The sequence below is a fragment of the Taudactylus pleione genome, unplaced genomic scaffold, assembly GCF_031769625.1.
Source record: "Taudactylus pleione unplaced genomic scaffold, aTauple2 ptg000065l, whole genome shotgun sequence".
NCBI lineage: Eukaryota > Metazoa > Chordata > Amphibia > Anura > Myobatrachidae > Taudactylus > Taudactylus pleione.
The window spans coordinates 13401409-13424805 of NW_028284467.1; the positions used below are offsets into that span (position 1 = coordinate 13401409).

At 42.6% G+C, this 23397-nt stretch overlaps 2 protein-coding genes across 2 annotated transcripts in view; both read right to left on the bottom strand.

Moving 5' to 3' along the window:
• The window catches only part of DIP2B (DIP2 acetate--CoA ligase B (putative)), a 258999-nt gene that overhangs the window by 101476 nt on the left and 134126 nt on the right, over positions 1-23397 (bottom strand). The window lies entirely within an intron of this gene.
• LOC148534699 (lamina-associated polypeptide 2-like) overlaps positions 16303-23397 on the bottom strand; it is a 33532-nt gene continuing 26437 nt past the window's right edge. The window contains exon 3 of the mRNA XM_088465862.1: positions 16303-16433. Within this exon, the coding sequence (XP_088321988.1) occupies positions 16303-16433 (131 nt within the window). The remainder of the gene's footprint in view (positions 16434-23397) is intronic.

The following is a 23397-nucleotide window of genomic DNA, read 5'->3' on the forward strand; positions in this document are numbered from 1 at the left end:
TAGTGGAAGGCGCAGGATCCGTACCTGGCCCCACGCGCAGCCGGTCCCCAGGGAGCCCCCTGCCTGGGGACCAAACAGGACTGTGTTACCGGCGGGTGCCCACCACGGGACCCCGCCACTTACCTTGTTCCCCGTGCATCCGGCCACAGTCCAGGTAGCCGGGATCACCGCTAGCTGTGACCCCCAGCTACCTACCAGCATCCCTGGATCGGTACCGGCGTTCTGGTACCGGCGGGGTGTAGGAGTGACAGCATGGACGTCAATACTGACTGTCCTATGCTGGAGCACTCTAGTTGTGCAGCCAAAGCTGCGAAGAAATATTCAGGGGCCTTAAAAAGACCCCCCTCTGTACGGTGCGACTGGTCCAGCCAGGCACCGACGAAAACTGAGTGGCCTGAGGCTCGGGGGCGGGGTATAGGAGAGGGACCCCAGTGCATCCTGTAGAAAATGGTGGTGCCAAACACAACCCTCCCCCCCCACCCCAATTGTCATTCACCATTGCAACAAAAGATGTGTCGACAAGGTCCGAATGTTGACATTACAAATGTGAACAGTTTCAAAATAGTCTGTCGTCTTGTCAGCATTCACTATGTCAACATGTCGAGATTATGCATGTGGACAGAGCGAATGTCGGCAATACTATCTAACCCTAACCACACCTTAAACCTAACGTCCGACACAGGACTTAAGACAGGCGTCGAAATACCGACGCCGGTATCCAGAAGTTAGATTTTGGGGAGGTGGGAGATTAGGGTTAGGCACCCCTAGAGGGGGAGGGTTAGGCACCCCTAGGAGGGAGGGTTAGGCACCACTGGGGGAGGGTTAGGTTTAGGCACTAAGGGGGGAGTGTTTGATTTGGCTCGAAGTGGGGAGACTTAGGTTTAGGCACTAACAGGGAGTCTTAGGGTGCGGGGTTGGGAGGGTTAGGCTTAGGCTACAAGAAGAGAGGGTTAGGGGGAGAAGGGTAAATATACTTACCCAACCCCTGCCGGGATGCCACTGTCGGTATGTTGACAGGAGACATCCCGACAGCCGGCATTACATACCAATTCCGTGCCCAAACTCCTTTGGCATGCACCTTCATGGTGAAAAAAATCAAGAGTCAAGGACTGTTGGCAGTTATGGTTACAAGAAAATAAATCATATGCATTACACTACAATTTTACCTCTCCTTTTGATTAAAAGATTTAGTTTTTTTATAACAACTATAATGGTCAATGACTCAACACTATAGCAGTGAATGTTTTATATTGATTTGCTTTGTTTGAGATGTATATGTAAGAAAGTTACATATGGCATCATGGATAGTGATAGAACTAATAATATAGGCACTTACAGTACCATTTAAAGTGATTCGAAGTGAGCAAAAATGATCTGTGATCCTTATTAAGATTCCATTCAATACTAAATATTATTTGATATTAACATCCTACTTTAAAACATGCAATGGGAAGTGTTTTACTACATTATTTTGATGTCAACTTATTTTTTTGGGCGTTTTGTTGAATATGAATATATTGTCACCTTAATCTCTCCATATTATATATATATATATATATATATATATATATATATATATATATACATACATACATACACACACACATATATATATACATACACACACATATATACTAGTTATTGTCTGTGGCTTCGCCCACGATGAATTCTCTTCTGCCGACATTTTCTATTAAGTTAAGGTTTTCTAGTTGTATTGTTTTGCATAGGGACCCAGGAGTGGCCCATGTGACCAGCAGCGCTATACAGACTGGTGGCAGCAGCGCCTTCACCCACCACTCACACCAATGTCACTGTGTGCCCTGTGCTGCTATGTAGCCTATTCTATTCATGTGAACGTAGGCCCCAAACCCATCTCCTCACTCTTTACCGGCTGCGCGCATGGTGCCACACCTCTCTCTTGCATTCATTATGCCAATAAATTTTGTTTTTGTTATTGCTCAGCTATAACTTGAGAAATCGAGATGAAACAAAGTGCAGGTTATTTCTAGGAGTTGCCACTACAAAATCATGTGCAGTTTTCATGAAAATAGGCTCAGTCATGTTTGCCCCAATTTGGAACAAACAGACACAACATTCTTGATATATATATATATATATATATTATATATATATATATATATATATATATTATATATATATATATATATATATATATATATATATAGAGAGGTGTGTGTGTGTAAATAAACAGATAGGAACCCAGCAGAGCAATTTAATTGTTTCATTACTATTACTATTTAACACAAGACTAAACCTATCTAAATAAGTGATTAGATGCTTGTGTAGTCCAAAACAACGAACTTTGCACAAATTGTTCCTCACACTTCAGCAGGCTGTGAGAAGAAATGTCCCCCCCCCCCCCCCCCCCGTGGCTTTAGGTGTATGAACGAAGCAACAATTGAATTGCTCCGTCGGGCGCCTATTAATATAGACGCCCAACGGGGGGCATGCAGACCAATTGAATCGCCCCCATAAATTCCAAACATGCACCAGCAAATGCATCCCAACCTCCTGTGGTAATTGAATGAATCCATGCTATATAACCCTCTCTCTCAGCCCATAAGACACAAATGTATAAACAGAACAACAATTTATTTTCTTTCTATCGATATTTGTTACATGGGAATGGATACTACACTTGCTAATCCTTCCCCTGCTCCCCCCAATTCTTTTATTCTGTTGAAGCAATTTGATGTCCAGAATCATTTATTTTGCAACCAAGAGAAATTAACACATACAGTGCCTTGGCTTTTTACCTTTTTTTGTTACATTACATGTAATTTATTTATTTTTTTAATCTGAATTTTATGTGATGGATCTGCACAAAATAGTCAAATTTGGTGAAGTTAAATGAGAAAAATATATATAAAAAAAGAATTTTTATATATAAAAATCTGAAAATTGGCATGTGCATATGTAATCACCCCCTTTGCTATGAAGCCCCTCAAAAGTTCTGGTGCAGCCAATTTACCTTCAGAAGTCACATAATTAGTGAAATTAAGTCCACCTGTGTGAAATCTAAGTGTCACATGATAAACACACCTTTTCTGAAAGGCCCCAGAGGCTGCAACACCACTAAGCAAGGGGCATCACACCATGAAGACCAAGGAGCTCTCCAAACAAGTCAGGGACAAAGTTGTTGAGAATTACAATTCTGGGTTGGGTTATAAAAAAATATCAAAATCTTTGATGATCCCCCGGAGCACCATCAAATCCATCATTATCAAATGGAAAGAACAAGGTACCACAACAAACCTGCCAAGAGAGGGCCGCCCACCAAAACTCACAGACCAGGCAAGGAGGGCATTAATCAGAGAGGCAGCACAGAGACCAAAGGTAACCCTGAAGGAGCTGCAGAGTTCCACAGCAGAGACTGGTGTATCTGTGCATGTAACACTCCATAGAGCTGGGCTTTATGGAAGAGTGGCCAGAAAATAGCCATTACTTAGTGATAAAAATAAGACGACACAATTTGAGTTTGTCAAAAGGCATGTGGGCGACTCCCCAAATGTTTGGAGGAAGGTGCTCTGGTCAGATGACACTAAAATGTAACTTTTCGGCCACCAAGGAAAATGCTATGTCTGGCGCAAACCCAACACATCCCATCACCCCAAGGACACCATCCCCACAGTAAAACATGGTGGTGGCAGCATCATGCTGTAGGGATGTTTTTCAGCAGCATGGACTGGGAAACTGATTTGAGTCGAGGGAAAGATGGATGGTGCTAAATACAGGGAAATTCTTGAGCAAAACCTGTTTCAGTCTGCCTGTGATCTGAGACTGGGACAGAAGTTCACCTTCCAGCAGGACAATGACCCGAAGCATACTGCTAAAGCAACAATCGAGTGGTTTAAGGGGAAACATTTAAATGTGTTGGAATGGCCTAGTCAAAGCCCAGATATCAATCCAATTGAGAATCTGTGGTCAGACTTGAAGATTGCGGTTCACAATCCGGAAACCATCCAACATGAAGGAGCTAGAGCAGCTTTGCCTGAGGAATGGGCAGAAATCCCATGGGCACGATGTGGCAAGCTCATAGAGACTTATCCAAAGCGACTTGCAGTTGTAATTTTCGCAAAAGGTGGCTCGACAAAGTACTGACTTTAGGGGGGTGAATAGTTATGCACGCTGACGTTTTCTATTATGTTGTCCTAAACGTTGTTTGATTCACAATATAAAAAAAAAAAAAACACAACTTCACAGTTGTAGACATGTTCTGTGAAGGAAATTATGCACACCTTCAAACAACCCATTTCAATTCCAGGTTGTGAGGCAAAAAAAACATGAAAAATGCAAAGGTGGGTGAATACTTTTGCAAGGCACTGAACATACATAGACGCCCACTCATACACAACATACACACACACACTGATTGTTCAGACTGTCAATGTTTTGCAACCTAATCAGTCAATAGCTTAGTTGTATAGATTTCACCATCAGCTATCATTTTGTCACACTTTTTTTTTTTTAATTCTGTAAAAGGTTTAGCAAATGTAAATACACCTTTGAACAACAAATTCTATCAAACATACTTTTTCCTGTATACCTTTGTTACCACATGCCTTTTAAATGCAAATAAACTTTTAGATAGACACCATTTAAATAACATTCATCATCACAGAACGTGTGCTTACAGAAAGAGTTTACCACAGAGATGAGTACATTTAAGATAGTTCCTTTGCATGTTAAGGCTCTTGCAAAACAAGAAGTACATTACAATCATGGTTACGCATGCTGTGTAGAATGTGAGCACAGCATCCATGAACCCAGGCCGGCTCCCCTGTTTATACCAAATGAAGCAGTAGTATGATTTATAAAGGCCTGTAAAACAGACTCACTGCTTTCTATCAGTAAATGTGATGACATACCAACTGATCAGAAGCTGCCCCATGAGGATCACAATTAGATCATTGTGCAGGAGGAAGACTAAACACCAGATGTTAGAATTCAGAATCAAAGGGTTTACATCATTTCATTAGACGGATTTCAGTTGTGGATTCTGGGCCGACAGGACAGTGAGCAGCGTATGAAATAGCTGGTATGTCTGTAACAGTCACTGTGAAATATGGGACTTATTACATGGCTCCCTGCATATAGAGCTGAGACTCCCAGCACGCCAGGCCATCTCACAGTTATTATAGAGACTAGGATATCTGCCACTTGTGCATGCCAGTAGCATATGTAATAGAAAGATCTGTTGTATAATGGGATTCATTTTTCACAAATCTCAATAACTAAATCATAGCAATATGCAAGACATTTCAGCATCATGAACTAGTTAGAGAACACCATCATTCATGAGTTGCCTTCTTGAGGGATTGTTGAACATATGAAAACATTAATCATTGGTAGACAAGGTCAACAGGGTAGTAATATAATATATACATATTTACTATAGATACGGGTGTACATGTGTATGTACAGTGCATCCGGAAAGTATTCACAGCGCTTCACTTTTTCCACATTTTGTTATGTTGCAGCCTTATTCCAAAATGAAATAAATTAATTTTTGTCCTCAAAATTCTACACACAATACCCCATAATGACAACGTGTAAAAAGTTTTTTTGAGATTTTTGCTAATTTAATAAAAAAAAAACCCAAAAACTAAGACATCACATGTACATAAAGTATTCACAGCCTTTGCTCAATACTTCGTTGATGCACCTTTGGCAGCAATTACAGCCTCAAGTCTTTGAATATGATGCCACAAGCTTGGCACACCTATCTTTGGGCAGTATCGCCCATTCCTCTTTGCAGCACCTCTCAAGCTCCATCAGGTTGGATGGGAAGCGTCGGTGCACAGGCATTTTCACATCTCTCCAGAGACCAGGACCAGACAGAGTGGTGCCATTGCCTGCCTAGTGTTTGTGCCTCTTCCACTTGAGACAAATATATGCACAGGAGTTTGTGAAACTATGGTACTTTGAAGTGTGTGTATTATAAGTGTAACAAAACATGTTAGAATGTGTAACCTGACATTGGTTCCTGCAGGTATCTAATCATTTCAGAAAAAAAACTTTGTAGGTACCTAATGCTGGGCACACACGGCCAGATAAAATGTCTGTCAGACCGACAGACATTTTATCTGGCAGCCTGCCAGCCGCAGATGTCGCCGGCATACACTGAGATTTCTCTCACGTGTATCAGCCCGACATCCGCGCTCCGCCCCCGGGGGAGGAGACATTTCCCTGTTCCTTCCGTAGGAAGGAACACAGGAAATTTCTGTCTGTCGGCCGCGGCTGAGCATACACTGCCCAATGCGGCCGACAATTTACCGGTAAATATCGCATCAGACGGGGATGCTGGACAATCCGGCTTGCCCGACTGCGCAATATTTAACCCTCGGCCGCCCCCCCCCACGCGCTACAATTATTGGGGCGATCCGCCGATACCAGGCGGATCGCCCCGATAATTGTAGCGTGTATGGCCAGCATAAGGTATATAAATCCAGCAACTTGTTACAAAATTGAAAAATGATGGTGCCAAACACAAGCCCCCCCCCCCCCACCCCAATCGTCATTCACCATTGCAACAAAAGATGTGTCGACAAGGTCCGAATGTTGACATTACAAATGTGGACAGTTTCAAAATAGGCTGTCGTCTTGTCAGCATTCACTATGTCAACATGTCGAGATTATGCATGTGGACAGAGCGAATGTCGGCAATACTATCTAACCCTAACCACACCTTAAACCTAACGTTCATATTACAAATATTGACTTTCAGAACCATTCAACATTAAAGTGATGACATTGTAAATGTGGACAATATGACTACTTAACATACCTAGTAATATCAGTAGTGCCTATACCTCATGTAACAAACTAGCTACATAGGTAGAGAGACCTAGATACTCTTGCAAAAACAAAGTAGAGCTACACACATAAGGTTGAGAAATACTTCAACATGTAGCTGAGCGGCTGTGTAATTTACATTTTTATTATAGATTTTGTTAAAAAAAAAAAAAAAAAAACACACTTATAGTAAGCAATGAGTAAAACCAAGTCATACAGTGTAAGCATGATTTCCTTAGCCATAATACAAAATGAACCAGGGATCAATGTAAGGAACTTTAAACATTTCAAAAACTCTAAATCAATCCTCAGCGTAAAGCAGTTAAATTCAGTTTACTGTAGATAAAATGCTGTGTGTCAGAATTCCATTTTACATTACTTTTAAAATCCTACACTGAACTTTAGTACTTACGTATTAATGGATTAAAAACACAAACATATGGTCTGATCCTAGAATGAACTTCTCTTCTGTGCTACAGGAATTATATTGCTCAGCAATGACCAATAAAAAAAGATACATACAGATAATAAAAGGAGATTCCCGGATATTGTTCCAAAAACGCTGGGATTTGAATCCAGAGTTTTCCGGGATTACAGTGCGCAGATTTGTTTTCAGCCGGGCAACACTGAGCACTCGACTCGGCCCAGGCAGGCTGCGTGTGATATCAGAGGTCACGCTATGCAGCCCCACACCAGCCCACCCCTTCAACAGCTGCGCCCTCCCGCTTAAGCAAAGTCTGTCTGCCGAGTCAGTGCTGCGCCGAGTCGTGACAGTGTCACACTGTCTAAGCGGCGCCTGCAGCTGGAGTGAAAGTGTCACTGCTCTAGGTGCTCTGTGATTTTTTGGAGGAGGACTGGGTCTAGGAGTCACTCGTCACCGCCGTGTTCCAGTGCTGCTGCACCAGTGAGTCAATTCAATCCTGAGTATCCCGAAAAAAAAAAAAAAAAGACAGCGATATTCAGAACATCAGAACAATGGCCATGGCGGACATTTTTCGGGTGTACTGCGCATGCGCAGTAGACTCCGGGCACAACTAGTGCCCGGAGTCTACTAATGCTCCGGTGGCTGGCCAGCCGCGTCAGTCGGCTGCCAGCCACCGGGGAGAGAGGAGGGGGGCCCTGCACGGGGAGTGCACACGGGCCCCCTCCTCTCTTAAGACACCGCTGATTAGCTGCAAACATTATGGGGAAGAATGATCCACACAATTTCACAAACTGCCACTAGGGGCTAGGGATGGACAGTTTCCCCTGTGATGCTAAACTGATAAAGGTCACATTGGGGGGTTCTGTTTTGCATATCTCAGAATTGTGAAAATTGAGAACTTGATTGAACTGTTTTTTTTTATTATTATTTTAAATGTTCAACTTTACAATGTGATTTTAATGATCAAAAGGATGTCTTAAGTAATAATATATATGAATCCATACTGGTATGTGGTAGTATTGTATGCAAAAGCATTCTTTTTTTTTTTTTTTTTTTTCTTTTATTCATCAGAGCAATAAAACATCACACACAACAAAAAATAATGGTGAATAATAAATAAAAGGGCAGTAACAAATCAATGGTATAGAATAGCTACATAAAGGTATTACATTTGCAGAACATAATCAAGTTGTGACACATATTAATTGAAGTAATCTAGACATGGCAGGCACACCCCCCCCCCCAAAAAAAAATAATTATTCAACAAAATTAAAAAATGGATAAAAGGTCCAAAAAGAAGCAAGTTCCATCTTAACCTGTAATAGATAAAGAAATAGGCGGATCGCCCAGTAAAATTCTGGATTCATACAAAGAAGAATTTCTGAAACATAAATAGATTTGACGTCGTAAGTCCAACGTAAAAGGAGTCTATAAAACCTTCCCACAGCTGAAACAAAAACAGCTGTTTTGGTCTCACGTAATGTGGTCTCTAGCCAATCCATTTGAAAAGCAAAAAATAATTTGGCCCGAAATAAAGGAACTGATGGGGGATCTGTAAGGGTCCACATCTGCAATATGTACTTACGGGCCACCGCAGAAATGATCAATAGCAGTTTTTTACTATCTCTCCTACTTGAAACTGATGGTGGTAAAATACCCAAAATCGCCCATTCCGCTGATAATGGAAGGTAACTAACTAAACATCTAGATGCATATCTGTTAACTGATGACCGGAAGCCTCGTATAAGGGGGCATTTCCCACATAATATGTATAAAATTTGCATCAGAGGCTCCACATTTAGCACAAACACTAGTATCAGACAACCACATCAGGGACCTGCGGTGGGGGGAAAGATATCCATTGTGATAAATAATATAGAACATTTCTCTATACATACTTGATTAGAGCACTGATTGAGAATAGAGGAATGAACGTAATAGACTTTCCATGGTAATATGGGGGAATATAGTACACCAAGTAGATATTTTAGAATGATCTAAAGGAATCTGAAGGATTTTGTAATGAGGAGAAATGACCCCCCCGTCCACTCATAGGTTTAGCTAATAATAAGTCCAAGAGTTGGACCAATCTATTGGAGAGAGAGTACATATCATAGAACTCGCATAATGTGCCTGATAGAATGCCAGAGAGTGGGATTGAGATAAAATATATTTATCCACTAAGTCCGCCACCCGATAGGGCCAACAGTTCTCAGTGTCGACCAATGCTCGGACATATGGGATCCCCTTATCTGGCCATAACGAGAAGGGTATGGAAGCCTCCCAGTTTTGAAACTCAGGGTTTAATAGTAATGGAAGGAAAAGGGAATGATGGCAGTTTAAATTTCTTTGCTTTCTAGCAAAGTGCCAGACTTGCCATGCAACCATCAATAGGGGATTATTAATAATATCTTCAGATAACTCCTGTTTATGGGAATGAAGGAACACCAATATGTGTTGATCTGGCAAAAAAGACTGATCCATCTGTGAATCAGTATAGAAATCAGTCTTGTGCAACCAATCCCAAATATATCTCAAGATTCCAGGTGGACCATACCATTTTACATTAGGTAAATTAACCCCTCCACTGGCCCGTGTCTGCTGGAACTTAGCAAGCCTATGAGAGGGCGTTTATTCTTCCAGATAAAATCTCAAAATATTTGATATAAATATTATTTTGGAAGCAAAATCGGTAACATCTGTAGGGGGTAAAGTATTTTAGGGAAATATAATTTTTAGTAAATGAATCCTACCTACGTAAGATAACATAAGGTGACGCCAGCGGAACAGTTCACCCACCACCTCTCTAATGAGCAATTTCATATCGAGATCACATAAGTCCTCTATATAACGTGGCAATTCAATTCCCAAGTATCTAAGGGAAATGGGGGCCCACATCACCGGATTTAGATCACCGCAGTGTGGTTTCACTTTAGAACCCAAATATAATGCTTCTGATTTATCAAAGTTAATACTGAAGCAGGAAACTTTAGCAAAATCTGACAACTTATCAAATAAATATTTTAGGTAGGGTTTGTTCTGGATCCGAGCTATAAGGTAATAAATCATCGGCAAAGGCTTGGACTTTAAGATCTTGAGAACCCACCTGAATCCCTTTCAAATCTGGCCAAGCATGGAGAATACATAACAGTGGGTCCAAAGCTATATTAAATAATATTGGTGATAAAGGACATCCTTGCCAAGTGCCCCTCATCATTGTAATGGGTGAACTATTAGTGCCATTAATTATCAAGGTAGTAGTTGGTGAGCCATATAAAAAAAGAAACAGATCCGAGAAAGGCCTACCAAAATCTTGCATCTCAAAGATTTAAGCAAATGACTCCAAGATACTGTGTCAAATGCCTTTTCCGCATCTAGACTCAAAAGCATTTCTTCCATATGAGACGGAGAATTAGAATGAGACACTATTGCTGCCAGGGCCGTTCTAACCCCCTTTACCGAAAATCTACCACGTGTAAAACCCAATTGATGGTGTGTTAGAATACAGGGTAAAAATAATTGGAGGCTGTTTCCCATGATTTTAGTCAGCATTTTAAAATCCTGATTCAAGAGTGTAATAGGCCTATAGGATGCAACTAGTTCCGGATCCTTAGGTATAACTATAGTATATGCCCTACTGAAACTTGGATAATGTAGACGGTCCTCTAATATACCCTTATATAGAGTCGTAAAAAATGGGACTAATTGGGGTTGCAACATCTAGTAATACTCTCCCGAAAAACCTTTGGGACCCGGAGATTTGTTATTATGGAGATGGGAGATAACCTCGGAAATCTCTGTTTCTGTAATATCCTGACTCAATAATATCCTAAGAGAGTTTCGGAAGCTTTGCCTCCTTTAACAGGTCTCAATGTAAATCAGGAAGCTCTGGAGGGGCTTTATACAAAGATTCATAATTTTTGAATGTGGATATTATATCACCAAGCGGGTGGATGTAGTGTGGTGACGTAATGTCTTAATGGTTTGACGAGTAGTTTGTAATTTTGAAATGTTAGCCAATAATCGTCCAAATCTATTGCCCCATCTATAATAACGATTTTTTGCATAATCTGTTTGGGTATGCAAAGCATTCTTAAAACATTGTCCATCAACAAACATGAGTAAGTAAACGAATTGTTGAGGAAAATGTAAAAAAACCTTTTTTTTTTTTAATCTAACAACCATCACCCTCAATTCATTTATTACATGGTTTAATAAAGCTAATAGCTGCACAGAGTTGTTTTTTTCTTGCATAACATCTTTGTAAAATGCTGTACTTGTCAAGGGTAGGGTGGTGAGGGTAGCCTGCAGTGTCGTCTGTGTGCACTGACTGTATGAGTCTAGTATATCTACCAATACACAGTATATAAGTCTCTCTCCTGACATCACCCCCAAGCTACTTGCAGCTAGTATTTGAATCCAGTGTGCACAGTGCTGATAGCTGTAGAGAAGGCAACACAGCATGACATTAGGAAAGGGAGTCGGCAGGCCAAGCAGTCCTTAGGGTGCACAGTAGTGTGTCACCAAAGAGAATGGGATGCCCGACAGGAAGAAATCCCGACTGGGGCAGGTAAGTATTCTAACCACCACCCCCCCCCCCCCTTTCCAACCCTAACCCTCCTTTAGCGGTGCCTAACCCTAACCCCCCCCCCCCACCACCACCACCTGAACCCAAAACCTAGCCCTCCCAGGGGGGTGCCTAAACCTAACCTCCCCCCCAGGTGGTGCCTAACCCTAACCCTCCCCACTAGGGGTGCCTAACCCTAATTCCCCCCCCAACCTAACCCCTCTAGAGTGCCTAATACTAAACCTCCCCAGGCCTGTGAAAATTCTGATAATTATTTTTTCTTGGGTAGTTTTTGTGTGATGCCGGTACGAACAAACAAAAATTCTGAAAAAATTATTTGTTTTTTCCATCTCCATAGTTCATATATTTCTCCAAAAAAATTTCTATGTACAGACACAAACATTACAAGTTTATTGTAAGTAAAGATTTAGCCTATGATTAAAATATGATATTAAATACAGCACTCTAGCACCACATAAAATATAGACTCTGAAGCATTAATAGCACACTTTTTAAATCACAAGCAGGGCCAGCAACAGAAATCTCAGGGCCCGATATACTGATGGCTCTGGGGGCCCCACCTTCTTTACCACCAGCTCTTACCCCGCACCCACACATACCGCCCCTGCAAGTACTGTATATGAAGCATGATATGTTAACTGAAAGATATGCCAGCCTTTAAATAAAGTGAAAATACACCATGACCACACTGTCTCTCTGTCACTAACTGTGCAGGCTGTATTTCTTGTCTGCCGCCTCTTCCAAGGTTTTTTTTTATGACAGTGCTGTGGATGCTGCAGTAGGAGGTATGGTGTCTGTAGCCAGACGTCCTCAGTCCCTCAATACCGTCCTCAAATTCATCCTCTCATCACTATCTTCAGCCCAAAAGCCCCTCATCACCATCACCATCTTTAGCCCACAACCTCCTTCACCTTCCTAAGCCCTTAGTCACATCACCTTCCTCAGCCCCTACCCCAGCATTCAGCCCCTCGCCACCGTAGTCCACTGTGTGCCTGACAGACTGGGACGATGTGCAGCGGCGGCACGCATAGTGAAAGGTCATGTCCGGACCTGGCCGCGTCTGAGCCACCAGCAAGTCGAGCCCATTGCTGCCCAGGCCAGACTACGAGGGAGCTAGGCGGTGTATATGGATCTCGGACTCGACATGCCGGCTGAATCATTGAGTCTGCCATCCGCGGCCCCACTTTGTGTCCTTCTGGGCCTCGGGCTCTTTTGGACCCGGTACGGGTGTATCCTTAGTCCCAATCTGTCGCCGGATCCTATCACAAGTATATAGTTCTTTAGCATTTAAGCACAGAATCCAGTGCTTTAATTAGTGTGGTATTATTCTAACAGAAGAAAGAAACAATAGTTAAATTAGAAGTTATGGTTAAATAGTTGTGTTTAGCTAAAACAACCTACATAAAGGCAGACAGAAGCCAGGACATGGACCCGGATTTTTGAACATGGGTTGGATGCGGGTCACAGCTACTACTCCCCCTTTCAAACTGCACCTTGGACCAGGGTTATTCCCTGGTCGACCCCTTTCACACTGATACAAAACACAAATAGGACCAATGGGCGCTGATTATCCCCATGTAGATACGATTGCTTTCATGGACTGACTTAAGCAGCTGTTATAATTAAAGCTCTGCAGTTTTAAACTTGCATACAGCAAAAAGGAAAACAAAATAAGAGCTGCGCTGAATCAGTGTCCTAAATGTAACCAATACAGATTCCAGGCGCATTAGTAAAACAATGTAATTTATTAAATATAGAAAGGGAACTTAAAATAACACCTAAAAAAACACTAAGAAAAAAGCAATTAAATATCTTGATAAGTAATATTATCCGTTCCCTTTCCCAATCACTTTCACTAGTGTCCAAACTCCAAAGAGTAGGAGAACTAAAGGAGCAGAAAGGCACTGTTCCGACGCAGCACAATTGGAGCAATAAACATAAGATGCTCGTATAAGTCGGTGATATCCGCAATAGTAATCAATGCGGTATAGGATTTCTCACCCACAAAACTGCACAGTCACTCCTGTATAGTCTCCAAAAAATCTCGGCTTGTAGAGCTGTAAGGGCTGCTTACTTGGATAGCAGCATTCATTAGTAAATCCCGATCCGGTCAGCCTCCAATGTAACGTTGCACTCACAATGATTAGTTCCGGTGAGACCGCCGTCTCTCCCGGTAGGTGGGGGGCAGACGCTAGATAGGCTTGTGTTAGGCAGGAGGGAGGGTATCCCGAATATCGGACGGATAATATTACTTATCAAAATTTTTAACTGGGGTTTTTGTGTGGTTTTTTTATGTATTATTTTAAGTATGCTGGGACCCATGCATTTCTGTATTTAACAGATTTTAATAAATTATATTGCTTTACTATTTCACCTGGAATCTGTATTGGATACATTTAGGACACTGATTCAGGGCAGTTCTTATGTAGTTTTCCTTCCACACTGAACGTGGGTCAGCCCTGCAAAATACAGTGTGACATAGGAAATGGACCGATTCTTTGGGCACACAAAAATTACGTCATGAAAAGTGGGTTGTGACCAGTGGTGAATTTTGCCTAAGGGCTGTAGCCCCCTTCCCCAGTAAAATCCGCCACCTCAGTGCAGTCCGTGACTGCATTGGCTACATGGTGACTGGCAGAGGCTTCCCATTGGCAACGCTACCTGCCAGTCACATACACAGCAAGCAGTCTTAGGGGGAGGTGTCAGTCCAGGCTGCTATCATCAGAGAGTGGCTTCCAGTAGGAAGCCGCTTCTCTGCCTTTCGACAGCCGTACCCAGCTCCTTGGCGCTGCAGATGATGCAGCCCTTTGGAAGCTGGTGATATGCACATGTGTTGCACTCAGCCGCTAGTGCACATGCGCCGGTCAAATCGTTTGCGCAGGCGCCGGCAGCCGGCCAGGGAAGCCGGGTGAGTGCTTTAGGCGGCGGCAGCCCCCTCATCTAAGAGGGTAGGAGCCGCCGGTTGGTGTGACTGCTCACAGCATTGCACCAATCATGGCCGACGAGTTACTACTGTTAAGCCCAGAGTACCTGAGCTGTTGCTGTTTCAAACAGCCAATTAGAGCTTGATGCAGCTGCTTACACTGTGTGGTTGTGAACCTTATATTGTAATATTTTCTTAGTGCCTTCAATTTGTTCACAACGTGTTGCTGCGTCTGCTTTATATCCCTGGATTTCAGAGTCTTTGCAATGTTGAAATACACTGTGGCATCTTTCACTGTTCCAGTTATTTGCCTGCGAATCTCTTCCTCCGCTCTAATTGACAGCAGAGCTCTTATTTCCTCTTCCTTCCAAAGTGCCATGCTATCTCTATGTGCAGCTCATTGATGACATCAGCCACCAGCGCTCCACCCACTCAGCCAATCAGTGAGTTTCAGCACGACCCGGGTCAAGAAACCAGAGTTGCACCCTTCAGACAGAAATTACTCGGTCGTTTTCTCGAAAGGGGTATTAGTGATAATCCACAGATTATATTCTCCCCAGAATTTACCCAAAGCCAGGCGGAACCATGAGACAGCAGAGGGGCAAGATGGGGACTGAGGGTGAGGGGCAGAGGGGCATGGCAGAAGAAACCCCATCACAGGATGCAAGCAGACCCTCCCCCCACCTATTGCCCAGTGGGCTCCCTGCAGGAGAGTGGGAGGCTGCAACGTCAAAATGCCTGCAGCCTGCCTCCAGTGAAGTGTGGACCAAGGTGGACCGGCGCAGCCCCGCTCAGTAAGGTGCAATTTGCAAGCTGGGCCGGCGTTGGGGAGTGTAAGAAAAATGCCATAAAAAGGCCCTGGGGAGATCTACATATTTCCATTGCAAAAGCAGGCAACATTAACATGAAAACAGCTATTTATTAAGTAACTGGCTGATAAAGTAATGAATGTTTATGAATACATCTGTTTATTTTTTTATTTCATGTGATAATTCCATTGCTTTTATAGGTGTTCCAACCAAAAAAAAAGAATACATTTACTCCTATTGTGGCTCTTGCATGCACATTTATGGCACAAGAGAGCAGAAGTTTTAAAGTGCTGAGTGGTCAGAAAAGAAGCCACAAAATGATGTGTTTGAGTTATCTGTAGTCTATTAAATTGGTCATTTCAGGCATGCATTTTGTTGTTGGAAAACGTTAGATCTGTACAGTACTTCATTGTTTATTATATCCTGCTAAAACACCAAGGAGATTAGGTAGAGTTAGATGCAGGGAAGCCAGTACAGTATTGTTTTTCAATCCCGGGATTGAAAAATGTTCAATCCCAGGATTCCCGGGATTGAGTTGGTCATTAGGGCGGGCGGGCGGGGCTGAAGGGGCGGGCCGACATTGGGTTGAACAGCATGACCCCTGAAGTCATGTTACACTGCAGACAGCCGAAGGCCATGGCAGCCGAGCGGCGCCTGAGCGAGTGTTGCGGGTGTTCGGCATGACGTAAAAATTAAACTGCGCCAGCGCTCACTAATCCAGAAATCCCAGGACTGAAAAGCTCTAATCCCGGGATTCCAATCCCACCAATTTTAGGCGAAAATCCCGGGATCCTGCAGATTCAGAGATTGGCCTCTCTAGTAGGACGTAGTCACAGTTTCTTTGCGCACATTGCAGGGTTTTTGATGTACTGCCTGTGCGCACAAAAAATCTTACACAACTATGCCTGATGGACGCATTTTGTACTTAGGGCTCCATAGGCTTAGAGGTAAAAGAGTAAATGGAATGGGTGCGCAAGGATCGAACAAACAGAATAAGATACATATATAAGGTAAAGTTAGAATTATTTTTAATTGAATTTAGTACTTTTTGTATCCGCGTCTGGATTGAACTTTATATCATTCTTGGGTGTGGTTTTTATGCTCCTCTGAGCAAATGAACGTACTGTTAACAGGTGTATCTTACTTTCTATATATGTATTTCATGAGATTACTTGTTATCTATGCCTTCCATATGTTTGGATGGCAGCCTATGACAAATTTGACCCCTTCTTGGTGGGCAGATTCTACTAGTGCTAATAAATGAGAAATATGTCTTTAAGGCGCACCACCAATGTATAAATCCTATTAAATGTACTCTAGATTGCTTAAATACATTAAAAAGAATATATATTTCATAAGTTAAAAAATTGTTCAATGTAAATTTAATTGTATACTAAAAATCTTAGTAGACATATAATATTTCAGATGGCAGTAAGCAAGACAATAAAAAATTGCAATAGTTGAGTAGATGACAAAATCAGAGATCCAATTCATGGAACAAAAATCCACATATTAAGCATATAACACTGGTTCAGTTCGTTTGGTAACAGAACTCAGTGTGTATAGGCAGATCACTCTGGATCGAATCTCAAAGGAGTCAGTCCAATGCAATGACTTTGTTGTGTTTAAATAATTTGCTTTTAAAGAGGGTTGTTGCAGTCAGGGTTGTATTGTATCTGATGGCAGTGGCCTCCTGCAGCAGAAAATGTGCCCTGCAAAACTGCACAATTTGTTTAGGAATGGTTTGAGGAACATGACAGAGTTCCAGGTGTTGACTCGGCCTCCAATTTCCCCAGATCTCAATCCAATCGAGCATGTGTGTGATGTGATGACGTATACAATATTAGGCAGGTGGTTTTATTGTTATGGCAGTAGGAGACGAGAGGGACAGGGGGAGATGAGAGGAAGAGGGAAAAGGACATATGAGAGCGGTGGGAGAAGTGAGAAGAACATGCGGGATATGTGATGATCAGGGGGAGATGACTGGAAAGTGGGCAGAACATGGGAGATAAAGTGAGAAGGGGGGGGCATGGGGAAGACTAGGAAAAGGTGGAAGAACATGGGGAAGATGAGGGAAAGGTGGTAGGACAGGGAGAGACTAGGATAGTGATTCTCAAACTCAGCCCTCAGGACCCCACACAGTTCATGTTTTCATGGACACCCAGCAGGTGTACAGGTGTATTCATTACTCACTGACACATTTTAAAAGATCCACTTATGATTCTGTGAGGAGACCTGGAAAACATGCACTGTTTGGGGTCCTGATGACAGAGTTTTAAAACCTGTGGACTAGGAAAAAGTTGAACAACAGTGAGATACTAGGAAAAGGGGGAAGGGACAGGGTGAGACAAGGAAAAGGTGGAAAGATGCATGCCCATTGGAGACGGCCGGGAATGGAGATACAGCGCTTCAGCACTAGGCTGATACGCTGTGTGCTCAGGCAGTGATCGCCGGAGGGGAGAGTTTTCACTCCCCAACTTCAGCAGATGAGGTATTAATACATCTCATCATTAGCGCTTCCTGAAGAGCTATAGTGACACGATGTGTGCCGCTATAATACATTTCCCCCAGTGTTTCCCTGTCATACCAGAGCTAAATTGCTCAGGTCTGAAAGGGTTATAGGGGTCTATTCATGAAGATGTGCGGTATAGAATTATTACTTATCACTATAGAGGATTGCATCAATTCGATGCGATCTATAGTTTTGATAAGTAGCAATTCATGTACACTTACCTGTTTCCTGAAGCGGTATATCCATGTTTGGCAAACCCCGTCTTTGCTTCTGGGCTTTGTTTTCTTTATCTTTCTGCGCATGGGCCATCGTCTGTGTGGATGCTGGACTTGTGCATGCACCAGGTCATTGCAGCAGGGGATTGGGGGGAGAGGGGGGGGGTGTTCGGGGGCAGCCAGCAGTCAGGATGGATGTAACCCAGCTTGCGCCGGGCCACCTTACTTAGTGGCGGTAGTGCAAGGAACAAGGGGGGGGGTGCAGAGTCAGCGGGGGCAGTCAGCAGGTGTTGACCCGGAATATTCATATGACTTGTACACCTCTGATTGGCTGCTGGCATAGAAAAACGTTGCTTACGCCATCCTGAGATGGCAAATACAGTACTAGCAGGGGAATGGAAAATTATGAATCGCCCTCACCATACAAAGGTGATGCAATACATACAGGGGCGGGTGTCCCGCTGAAGTAATAAGCTTCCCCAACGCTACCTTGCTCTATGAATCACACAAAACCGTGAGGTTCCCTGTCTTCAGATAAACTGGACACCTCACTGCTTCATGAATAGACCCCAAAGTGTTTCCAAACCAATATTACATGCAAATAACTGTGTGAAAAGAATAATATGATCTCTGCAGGGTTAAAACTTAAACATGACCTATTCCCACATATAAATGCACAATTAGATTACGTGTTTAATTTATCTTCAACCCAATACATTTAGCAGTGAATGTAGTAGCCATTGTGCAACGCCCAATGCTGAATAAATATACAGACTATTCTAGCCACTCAGGATGTTGTGCCTACTCCTAACCACAGTGGGTTCATCTAAGCAGTGCACAGAGGTCTTGAAAATAAAGATAATTTAATGTTACAAACAAGCGGAAGTCTATAAAAAGATATCTAACCACTTTCAGCATGGAACTTCAACTGCCAGGAACCTCATTAAAAATAATTAAAACTATTTGGGACTCTTGAAGGCTAGGTAAGATCTGGAGAACACAGAAAAACCTCTTTCGGAAACTCGTCAGATAAGCAAAGCGATGAAATACCTATCACAGCAAAGGAACTGCAGATAGGTTTAGCTGATCCCGGCAGTAGTGGCCACAAAATTCTGCATTTCTTACACAAATAAATGATCTGCATGCAAGAATTGCCATAATCTTTCCTATACGCATGCCATATAATACTGTATTGCGGTTTGTAACAAACACATTTGGGAAATTGCAGGAATAGCAGAACATTACACTTGGCTAATTTTTAAGCATGGGGTGGATATTATGCTTTGGAAGTGTGCGGAGGCCAGCGGCACAAGAAATACTGTCCGGGTAGAATGAATGTAACTAAATCAACAAATCCTAGAATCTTATCTACCAGGCAGGTAAAGAAATGAAGAAGCCTATTTATTAAAGCTTAAAACATCAAAGATAGTTAACGTTTAAGACCACAGTCTGGCTCCCTCCACCTTCAAGCTGGACTGAGCACATGTTCTGATCAAAGCTCGAGTGTGTACACTAAAAGAAACTTAGGCCCATATTCAATTAGAAGCGAAAAGCCGAAATCCGTGAAAAAGTATCACCGATTGCGACTTTTCGCCTGTCAGAAAATTATCACCATATTCAATTCCATCCGCTTTTCGCGTATGCGGAAACAATGCAACGTAGTAGGCAATAAAGATTCGCCTCTGAATAGGTGGAGGAAAGAAGTGCAAAATATTTGTTTTGGGGTGCAAAGGTGGGGAAAGCACTCAGAACCCTTAGGACAGCCCCCCCAGTAGACAACTGCATCAAAAAATTCCTAAAAAAAAACAACTTAACCCCCCAAAATAGTACTTTGAATTTAGGGGCGAAAAAGTGCAAAGTGGGGGGACAAGTTCGCAAACTAGCTAATAAAGGTTCTAGGGGTGCTCTAAGAAGGGGTCAGGTGTTTTGGGGATTGCAGGTGCATTTTTGGGGGAGGAATTTCACTTTATTTAAAACTTCACTTGAGACATTATAAGATGCTAGCACCCATTTTCAGGTACCCCAAATTTGACAGGACTACTTATTTGCCCCCAAAAAACGGCTTTATATCATTCTTCAACACGTGTACAAAAATGCTAATAGGTGGCAATTGTGCGCACTTAACTACCCCAAACAGTTTTATTAGGGCTAATCGGGCACTACTACAGTGATCCCCAATGTTTCTGCAGCTAATTGGGGGGTTCAGGCTGATTTCCCCCGATTCTGACACCACTTTTCGCTTGTTCTGACTTCGCGTGGCTGTTTTCTCATCTTTTGGAATTGAATACGGCGAATAGCGGGGGTGCGCACGTTAAAGTTTTGCATCGTATTTTAGCCACGGGAAACTTATCGCGGGTACGAAACTAATTGAATACCGCCCTTGGTCGGAACCTGGAAGTTCATTATTTCGCAACTAGGATAAGCAAGTGGTAAAAGGGCCGTCAATGGGACAGGTCTCTTAAGGTGGGTACACACCTGACAGATATATCTGCAGATGATGGTCGTTCATACACACTGAATGACCATCATCTGCTTGTGCCCTCGGGTCCCGGCGGGCGGGTCTGGGGCATGTCCTGCCACCTCCTCGCGGCTGCACAGCCAATGCGATAAGTCGTGAACGCCAACGTTCACCGACATATCGCGGGTACACACCGGCCGACGTGAAGCAGATACATTGGCCGATCAGTTGATCGCCAATATATCTGTCAGTGTGTACCCAGCATTACTGGATGAGTTGTACTGACATTGAGAAGCAAATAGAAAAAGGAGAGTAAACTTGCACCTTGAGAGATTAGAAACCAAAGAGTGTCCTAAGGCGCAGGTTAGAGTTAATCAAGACTCATATTTGGAATACAGAGGAATGTACTGTACATCTTTACGAATATACCAGCTACAACCTATTCTGCAAACATTGTATTACGTCTTCAGTCACTATACTGTGTTTAATCTGCAGAGAGTCTCAGTCAATTTGTTGATATGCAATAATTTAGTGGCAAATATGTATGTTTATGCTTATGGTTATATTACACTTAACTTAGCTTTTTTTCTTATATTGATACAACCATTTTTGATGGTGGAGTTCCCACCTTTATATTAACCTATTCAAAACTGTCTAATTTCTGTACAGTTTTTTTTACACTTGCACCTTGGCAAGACCGTGCTGCACTGCAGGAGAGGCAGGTTTCAATGGAGCTAAGAGATATAGTGGGCATATTCAATTGGGTGCAGGATTTTGCCCGCAAAAAAAAATAATAGTGGACCTTGTGCCCGATTTTGAATTACCGCGGGTAAGCACGCTCCCAATAGCCGCCAAATTCAACTTTGAAAACAAAGACACGGTCGCAAATTTTTGGGGGGGTAAAATCCTGTGGCGGAGGAATATATATAGATTTTTTTTTTTAAATCAGCCTGCACAGCTCACCCTGCAGGCTTCCGATGCTGCAGACAGACCTGGCTGGGGGGTTGGGGGGGTGTTTCACCTCTAATACCGCTCATAGGCACCAGCACATACTTACAAGAGCCCTGGGTACACAGGAAGTGACTACAGCATGTCAGGAAAGCGGAGGAGGACAGCACTGCAGAAAGTAAATAATGATGGGCTAATTAAGCTAATTGCGGGAAAAATACAGCAGGTGCGAGATTTTTGGTAACCTTGCACTTAATGTAATATGCCCCAGAGTTGGGAGGCTCCTATCTCAGCTGAACTCTAAATTGCAGTGTAAAAAATAAAGCTCATCAGAATTTACAGGCTTCAAGCAAAATCAGCAGTATTTACACCTCCGGCAAAATAATAAATGTATTTGCCCCCATCCCCCCCGTATTGCAACATGGTTTGTCTAGGTCCAGATATACTTTTTTTTTTTGCTTTGCTCCCAACTATGAATTAGCTCCATTATTGATAAATTGGTGCCAAAATGTATCTTCTATCTCTGCGAATATGGTTGATAAGAGACGACACTTAAAAGGGCAGAAATGTAATGGGTCATAAATAGGTCCCAAAGGCTATAGAGGCTGAACATTATAGCAGTATAACAATTTTGAATTACCGCGGGTATGTGCGCTCCTGATAACCGTGAATTCAATTAAAAAAAAAAAAGTTGCTGATTTTTTTGCAGGAAAAATCCCACAGGGTTAGATGCGGCCACCTACACCCTACACTCCACCTGTGTTTCGGCACTCCTCTCCCGGCTGCCGCATGCTCCACCCCTCACATACTCACACCAGCAGGGGAGTCAGTAGGTATTTTAAGGCTCCATAGCAAAAGTTTGTAAGGCCCACTCTGTACCACCCAAAGGTGAAAAATGTGTATTACACATGTAACTTTGACAAGGAAGATGGGCTCCTCTAAGCTTTGGGCCCCATAGCATAACACACTGAAACCGGCAGCACAACTCACACACACTGACGGGTCACACTCACGCTGCTGGAGAAGACGGAGGCAGAAGACGTCAGTCAAGGAAGAGGAGGAAAAAGACAGCACTGCAGAATGTGAGTATTATTGACTAAGATAATTGGAAACTGGGGGAGTGTCCAATGGGTCCTGAAGCAAGTCCCGACAATTTTTCCTTAAAATAACAAATGAAGTAAAAAAAATTGTACTTGGTCAGGAGGTGCTCCAAAAATATTTGAGCGTCGCATGAAAATAAGAATTACGCACTCAAGTGAAGGGAAAAACCTTGCAGAAGCGGGAAAAATTGCACCAGCAATTGGATATGCCCTATGAAGTACTCGAGAAACACGAGACTACAGTTATGGAATAGTCTTCACAGCTCCCAGACTTGAATATTTAAAAACAAAAATATGTGGGAAGATCTCAAACGTGCAGAGGAGAGCTACACATTCAGCGCTACAAGAGTTCTGCAATTACCAATGGGAAAATAACAGTATGAATAGAAAGTCTCTTCGTTGTAAGTGGTGATTAACGAAAAAGGAAGGTGTTACTTCTAAATGCTGATTGACAAAGTGCCCACACTTTTACACATGCCACATTCAGTGAGTTTCAATTTGTTAAACTCAACATATAGTATTGTGCATTTAAACAGAATGTACAGATCAGCCTCTACAATGTGTTGGGGAAACTCTTTTCTCCATATTTGGTGAATGTGCCCTA